This window comes from Plasmodium cynomolgi, chromosome 11 (assembly GCF_000321355.1).
Source record: "Plasmodium cynomolgi strain B DNA, chromosome 11, whole genome shotgun sequence".
NCBI classification, from domain to species: Eukaryota; Apicomplexa; class Aconoidasida; order Haemosporida; family Plasmodiidae; genus Plasmodium; species Plasmodium cynomolgi.
Window position 1 is genome coordinate 501,727 of NC_020404.1, and position 8,295 is coordinate 510,021.

The window sequence follows — 8,295 nt, forward strand, 5'->3', positions numbered from 1 at the left end:
GTGCCTCCAAACGTGTGAACGTACATGGTAGTGCAATGGGGACCCCCCAATTTGCCGTTATTTTGCCGTGCCTTCTTTCTTTATGACCCTTTTTTGTTGCCCTATCGGGTCGTCCTTTTGAAGTAACTTCTTCACTGCGACGTGGGTTTAGGATGTTGCCCCAAAGAGGAAAAAAGGTGAAAAAGGGTTTGCTTAAAAATGGCGTAAGCATTTGCCCATCCTTTGTAACACGTGCCCCTAGTGCAAAGCGAAATGGGCAAAGTGGGATAATTTTTTTTTTGCTTTGGCTTAGCTGAAATGGTGCGATTATTCCCCTTCTCCAAGTATGCACAAACGTGCATACGGTTACAGCCCTGAGGAAGAATCATACTGAGGGGTTAGAGCAACGTTCTGCCACAGGCACTCTACATAGCTTCTACACCCGATCGATGTCGTTTAAAGCGGGTCACGTGGTTCGTCCCTACAATTTGCTATACATCATCCAAATGCCCGTTTTCTATATCCTCTCGTTCTGTGTAAATAAACAGGGTAGGCGATCACTGGCTCGATCAACCTGATCAGGCCATTATTCTTTTGAAGCTTCTTCTTAATACATCCTGGTGAAAGGCTCAATTCGTTCGAACCATCATGAAGGGGGTCTCCCCACCACGACGTCCCAGTGTTTAACTCCTCCTTGCCTTATGTTCTCATTCATCGATTACCTGGTTAGCCTATCTTTTTTTTACTCCGTTTTTTATGTCTGCCTTTTTTGCGGGTCTTTACATATAAGTGCGTTTCGTTTAGGGGGGTACCAATTTCTGGCAATAATGCAAAGTCGAAGGTATTTTCGACATGTATGGGTTCTGTTTGGTTAGGTGGATTGATCCCATTTAGGCAATTCACTGTGCTCCCATTAGTGTTAGCATGTTCGTACGTATTGAGCTGTCCCTTCTTATGGCATTCCTCCTCTTTTCCTTCTTGGCCACTTTCCCGATCGCTGATTAAGAGGAAATTTTCCATAACTCTAATACGATCAAAATGTTCATAACGTGTTCTCTTTCGACTTAACTTTCGTAAATGTGCTTCTTTGTCATTTTGGCTAGCTCCAATGTTACGAGTTTGACCCTTCTTAACACTAAAGCTTCCTGCAGTGGTGTAGTACCAGTCGATGACTTTAAGTCTTAAGCTACTTTTTCCCGTGCTGGAAAATTCTATTTCGCTCTGATCTATTACGTACTTCTCAGGAGTACAGGCGCGCAAGCAATTTGAATAATATTCCCTTATCAAGTCCATGGCAAAACGCAGGTGTGTGTAATTTAACTCCGTGCATCAACTGTCATGGGTTATGCGTCACTTTTTTTCTTTTATAAAATTTTCACCAAATTGTGATCACGTGTGTTGTTGCAATGGACCCTTTTTTTTTTTTGACATCCTTTTGGTAAAATGTGCATTGTGTGGAGGCGATGAAGCGGCTTTATATTTTTTTTTTTTTTTCCCATAAAGAAAAAGGGGTAATATCTGCAAGCAGGGAAATACACAACTGCGTGTGCATATGTGTATACATATTAACAGAAGTGTGTTTATTCCCCCGCGTAAATATAGACATACTTGGAAGCATGTCCTACCCCCTGTTATGTATACCCTCACATAACAGTCGTGAATGTGCAATTTCCTCCTCTCGTATTCTTATTAACATGTCTATATAACTTATCACATCAACAAATCGGTGTAACGAAATCGAAAGAAAAAAATGATGTCCATTTACGTTGTGCCAGTTTTTCCCTGAAAACCTCAAAAATGTTGTAACTCGCAAGGGAATACATCAAAAACGCTTAAATTTGTTTCATCCCTGGATATAAAAATGTGACAGTTTGCAAATACTGCGCACGGGAGGTAACAAAAGATATGACGCGCGGCAACGTTGGGAACCTTTTACACAAACACGTCTTATCAGGTCTGTTTTGTTAATTAACCATTTTTAGAGGTACATGAGCACATCCTACGTTGCGCATTTCGCTTAAATTTTTTCACCGCTAGTACGATGGGGGGAAAGAATGGGACAAAAGTTCCATACTCCTCAAAAAAAAAAATTTAAACCGTTTTTTTTTTTTTTTATGTTTTTTTTTCAGAATTCACCAATTTGATCCCCACGTTTTAAGGACAAACTTGTATCCCGTTTTGCCAATCTATCCAATTATAGGCAAAACCACTTTAGCAAAAAAAAAAAAAGGACACATCAACGTTGCGATCAAATGTGTGCACCTGTTCAGAGAATTTCCGCAAAGGCATTTTCGTTCGCCATGCCGAACGCGCGTAATTCTTTTTATGATCCACTTATATTTCACTCAGCGAACTGCAAACATTTTATTTCACCATTTTAGGGATTATATCCTTTTCTATCATTCGTATATGGGACATTTATTGTGTCACCATGGGGTACGTCACGTGGAGAGGGATGAGAAGCAATACCCAGTCACCTCATTAACATATACAGTTAGTCTTTAATATGCCCTTTCCTCATAGCGCCTAAGAAAGTGGCTCATTCTGTGCGAACATATGCCTAGGTACCTTCGTGTATAGGTTACTATATCCTCCTCTCCTTGTAAGCAGTCCATACGTACCCCTTTTTTCCTTTTTGAAAAATTTCAACCACATGAGGAAGAAGCCAAACATGGCAACCAACTTCTCAAAGGGGCACTTTGACTCAAACAAGCATATTCATATAAAGGAGAACATCCCCCCTTAGTACATTTCCACAGTGTGTAGGAATTATTTCCACGCTATTGCAAAAAATATGTGCGGTTAATTCCTCTCCCTGTAAACGGCAAAGCACATTATGACCATTTCACCATTAAGCTAAATGAAAAAATAAAACAGAATTGTGCAAAATTGTTCTACTTGCCGTCTGTTCATATAATGATATGGATTTATATGTTACTCTGTGTGCAATACATGGTAGCTTGGCGCGGAATAATCGCGCGATGTTTCAGTACTCCTCTGAGGGGTGCACATAGAAAAGAAAAGCTAAGTGTTTAACAGGTACGACTACCAATGTGTAGTCCATTTAGATGTGCACAGGGTCCTTATGCACACCGCGCATGAATACACCTGTGTCGTAATGACGCCTTGCATTTGATTTAATCGACGAATTTAAATAAAGCCGAACCAGGAAAAGCGAAAAAAGGCAACACCCCCAAAAAAGCTGATCGTTCATTTGCCGCAGCGACGGGGATATCTTCATTCTATGCCTTAAACGGGAGATTTAAAGACCTGCACCACATTATAACGCTTCCGCTATTACGCTGCCGCATTACTACTTAACCAACACCGCTGTAGTGGCCACACATGAATGGTTCATACTCAGCTGCATTTGCAAAAATATACATGACACGTGCACATCGCTTTTTTTTTTTTTTTTCGCCATAATGTTGGTACGTCCCTTCTATGCGTTCCACATGTCACCTTCATTTCGTAACTCAAGTAGGTGCGGAGCATTTGCAAAAATGGTTCAAACGAGTGTAAGCGCCCGGTTGGTTAAACGTCCTATGTCACTTATTCTTAGCTACCCCTTCACCCTTTTTACAAAAACACGCCTGGTGATTGTATGTAGGTGTGACAATGTGAACAAATTTATGCACGCGTATCGTTCAGTACGTGGCGTATATATATATGCCTGCATCGCGTGCGCGTGAACAGCCTTGTGCTGGATTCCACAGCTCTGCTGCAATTTGTCAGTGCTGCATATGAGCAGTTGACACGTACAAAGGAGCACGCTTAAGTACATGATGTGACTGCTTTATGTGACTGCTTTATGTGACTGCTTTATGTGACTGCTTTATGCGCATACTTTGCAAGAACAATGCCATAACTGCATGTGAACCTTTTCTATGGCCCGCGTCACCTACGAAGGCGGCACCAAAAAAAAGAAGCGCGAACCGAACTCGTGACCGCGTCAAGGGGTAGCAGCAAACGGCAGAAAAGCTAAATAGCTGAAAGGTGTACGACATAGGAGAAGCAGAAAAGCAAAGGACAATGGGTTAAAAGAAAAAACGGAAATCAAAAAAAGTACATGCTTGTATACAAACGTGCGTACATACTTACATACAAACTTGCGTTCATATTTGCATACAAAATTGCGTACATACTTGCATACAAAATTGCGTACATACTTACATACAAACTTGCGTTCATATTTGCATACAAAATTGCGTACATACTTGCATACAAAATTGCGTACATACTTGCATACATACGTAAAAAAAAACGTACATGAAAACATTTATATAGTAAAATAAACCGCACGCGGAGGCAAAAAAAAAAAGTGCGTTCACTTGAACAAATGGCAACTTTTTCCTCACATTTTTAATTTTTACCGATCCACCCCCGCGTCAAACTTAGCATTCTACGCAATCGGTATGTACATATATGTAGTAAGATAGGCCTTTTCAGCAGAACTGCGGTTTGGGCGCAGCGTGAATGCAGCGTGGACTGCAGCGTGGACTGCAGCGTGGACTGCAGCGTGAATGCAGAATGGCTGTAGCGTGAATGCAGGGCGACTATAGCGTGAAAGCAGCGTAAATGAAGCGTAAATGCAGCGTTATTTATAATAGCCCGAACATATCGCACGAACGCTGCGTAATACCTGCGTACAATTCATGCGCAAATATTGCCCCAATATTTTACCTTCACATGACTGCAATTTGTGCGCGCTATAAAAATCCAAAAAAAATAACTTTAAAAAAACTGAGGGAAATAAACGAAGAGAAACTTTTACCCCTTCTGCAAAGTGTCACTTAACAACTGCAAACTTTTTTACTTTGTTTTTTTTTCCCCCCCTCATTTTTTTCCTCATTTTTTTTCTCATTTTTTTCCACCACCTTTTCCATATTTTTCTATTCATTTTTGTTTCAAACTTCGTCACCATTTTTTGCGCCAAAATTTATGCATATTTTTGTGCGCTTTTTCACATTTTGTTTTTTTGCTACATTTTGGTACAATATACATACCCCTTTTTTTTTTTATTTTTTTTACTTTTTTTTTTCCCCACCCACATTATATCCATGCAAACGCGAAACGATAGGGTATGATTAAATGTACGCAGTTAAGCCAAAAATTTGCGCAATCGATTGAGAACGTAAAAAGCAGGCCACATTGTTAAAAGAAAAAAAAAAAAACGGGAATAAAAGGAACAGAAGAAAAGGGAAAAACGCGAAAAGAGCAAATCAGGAGAGGAAAAAAAAAAAAAAGGCCCTCCCCAAGTTTCGCGTGAACTGATATTTGCGTCACTTTTGAAAAGTCCAGGGGGAAGAAGATTGCCCATTGTACATACGCACGTTGGTAAGTCACAGGCTGCAAACGGAAACGCGTATATTGCGTACACCACGGCGCGAATCGCTCAAACGGGGTAAGGGTATAACAGCTTAACTGCTAAACCGCGAAGCGGCTAAACAGTAAAACTGATAAGCAGTCAAAGTAATAAGCAGTCAAACTGATAAGCAGTCAAACCGCTAACAAGCCAAACTGATAATCAGTCAAACCGCTAAGCAGCTCAACCGTTCAACCACGCGAAGCGCCTAAATATGGATAACAATGAGAACATAGACTCGAACGACAACTCGTCCGACACCAACACCGCGAACTACAACCAGGGGAAAAATGAAAACATATCAGAGGAAATGGACTTTAGCAAAGAAGACAACGAACTGGATGGAAACAACAAGGGTTCCAAATCGAAGCAGGATAATTTAGGCAAGACAAAGAACGCGTCGGATAAGGATGACATAAACATGATCGACTACAGTGACCATCATTTTCCATGCCACCCAGCGCCCCCCGTATCGATAAAGCTTTTTATAGGAAGAGTCCCCAAATCTATGGAGGAAGAACAGGTACGACCCATCTTTGAAGAATTTGGAATCGTAAAAGAAGTGGTAATCATAAGGGATAAAATTACAAATATACACAAATCAAGTGCCTTTGTAAAAATGGCATCCATCTCAGAAGCAGATAATGCCATAAGATCACTGAACAATCAGAGAACACTGGATCCTCAACTTGGTTCCCTTCAAGTAAAGTATGCATCCGGAGAAATTATGAAATTAGGATTTCCACAAAATATCGAATCAGGTGTTGATCAAGCAAAACTATTTATTGGATCTTTGCCAAAAAGTATAACAGAAGAAAGTGTGAAGGAAATGTTTTCTCCTTATGGTTCTGTAGAAGAGGTATTCATAATGAAAGATAATTCAACCGGTTTAGGAAAGGGATGTTCTTTTGTAAAATTTGCTTACAAGGAACAAGCACTTTATGCTATAAATTCTCTAAATGGGAAAAAAACTTTAGAAGGATGTGCACGTCCTGTGGAAGTTCGATTTGCAGAACCCAAGTCGGCTAAGCAGACACAAATTCCCATGACTCTGCAACCTATGCAAAATGCAGCTCATGGTATTTCCTCGCAACCACATGTGACCAGCCCGAACAATATCAATTTTGGTAACAACTTTGGTGTTAATAATAACTACCCGAGACAAGTTGGTGCCTGGAAGGAATACTACTCTGGAGAGGGAAGGCCTTATTACTACAATGAACAGACCAACACAACACAGTGGGAAATGCCAAAAGAATTTGAGACCCTCTTTATGGGTACTACTACCCACAATATGCATAATTTGTCTGACTCATCAGGTAATTTGGAAAAAGAACACATTTTTTCTGAGTGTAACTCTCCGTTGGGGGAATGCGCGCCATTAGGCAATTCCCCAGTGAGGATGTTTATCTCTTTTGTTCATGCCAATTTGGGGATTCGCTATTTTTTTTTCCCCTCCTCCCGATCCTCTTTTGCAGGCCCCCCAGGAGCAAACTTATTCATCTTCCATGTCCCTAACGAATGGCACCAAACAGACCTCATCCAGGCCTTTTCCCCTTTTGGTGAACTTCTATCTGCCAGAATTGCAACAGAAAAAAGTACCGGCCGAAACAGAGGATTTGCATTCGTCTCTTACGAAAGTATTGAAAGTGCCGCGGCGGCAATTTCGCAGATGAACGGATTTATGGCATTAAATAAAAAGTTAAAGGTAACTGTGAAGAAGGGAGAAGAAGAGGAAATGAAAAAGTTTGTTAGCCAAAATGGGATTAACTCCTTCCAGCAAATGTCCAGACCGCAAAAAAACATCCCAGCGCAACCCAATGCAGTAGCACAGCCAAATTTCCCACCACACCAAAATGCGCAGCCACAGAATTTCTTCTACTCCAATAGCAACAGTTATAGGTGTGGGCCTTATTAATGGAAAAGTGTGGACTGGCAGGCCTGCCTCCCCTTTTTTTTTTCCCCTCTTATAGTTGTACGTAGGAGTCATTTTTAATATATGTCATACAAAAAAAACAAAAAAATTGCATAATACAAAAAAAAAAAGAAAAAAAAGGAAAAATTTCCCCAATTCGCAAATTATAAAAGCGGTGAAATTAACCCAATGTATAATAAAATTAACTTAGACAAGAAGGAGGAAAGGGTTGGAGAAAATATAAAAAGACGACGAGATGAAGACTACGAAGGGAAGGCAAGGAAAGGGGCGTAAAAAGAAATCACATATACATATATATCTACGTATATGTGTGTATATGCATTTATATCACGAAGAGGGACACAAAATGCAGAGGCAGAAAGAAGCCCCGCGTGCTGCTCTTGCATTGCGGGATGAACTGGCCCCCCTGCGAATAATACATACTTACTCAAATGAGTAGTTATGTATGTCCGTGCCTGCGCACCACAGGTGGGAGCGAACGCAAGCGTAAGTGAAAAATGGAGAGGAAGAACTGAAAGGAAGAACTCGAAGGATGAATTCAAAGAAAAATTCACAGCTGAGTTGAAATAAGAGAGAACAGAAAAAGAGAAAATAAAATTTTTTCCAAAGAAGACCATTTTGTTACACACCACATGCTAAGAAACAGATTCAAATTGCACAAATTGTCATGCGGTGGTCAGAAGCGCCACCAAAGTGGAAATATAATACCCCCCCTGTAAAACCTTTTAAGAATTATATTTCACTAAGCAAAGTGGCAAAATATGCGTGGAACCTTTCCGGTGTGTACGCTTACATTTTGACCGAACGGGAAAAACGCCTTTTCCTCGTTCCGCTTCGTTTCCTCTTTGGGCGCCCCTTCGTGCTCGTGTTCGCCATCTTTTTTCCCATACCATTTTTCTTTTGCAATTCACTTGCAATTTGCTTTGCAATTCCCCCTTCCCCTTTTTTAAATAAAAATACATATGTAATATAAAATTATTTTAATTTATAATTCCCCTTTCCCTCTCCCTCTTCC

The 8,295-nt window shown here is 40.4% G+C and overlaps 2 protein-coding genes across 2 annotated transcripts; one reads left to right on the forward strand and one right to left on the reverse strand.

Annotated features, from left to right (window-relative positions):
* Positions 1 to 470: 470 nt before the first annotated feature.
* Positions 471 to 1,272, reverse strand: PCYB_112110 (hypothetical protein; the record flags this gene model as incomplete). The annotated part of the gene is made up of 2 exons (XM_004223089.1): positions 471 to 511; positions 792 to 1,272. 2 exons carry the CDS (start codon positions 1,270 to 1,272, stop codon positions 471 to 473), a joined length of 522 nt encoding a protein of 173 aa, XP_004223137.1.
* Positions 1,273 to 5,558: 4,286 nt separating this feature from the next.
* On the forward strand, positions 5,559 to 7,262 carry PCYB_112120 (RNA-binding protein; the record flags this gene model as incomplete). Its single annotated transcript, XM_004223090.1, has 1 exon — positions 5,559 to 7,262. The coding sequence occupies one exon, from the start codon at positions 5,559 to 5,561 to the stop codon at positions 7,260 to 7,262; it is 1,704 nt and encodes a 567-aa protein (XP_004223138.1).
* Positions 7,263 to 8,295: the final 1,033 nt, after the last annotated feature.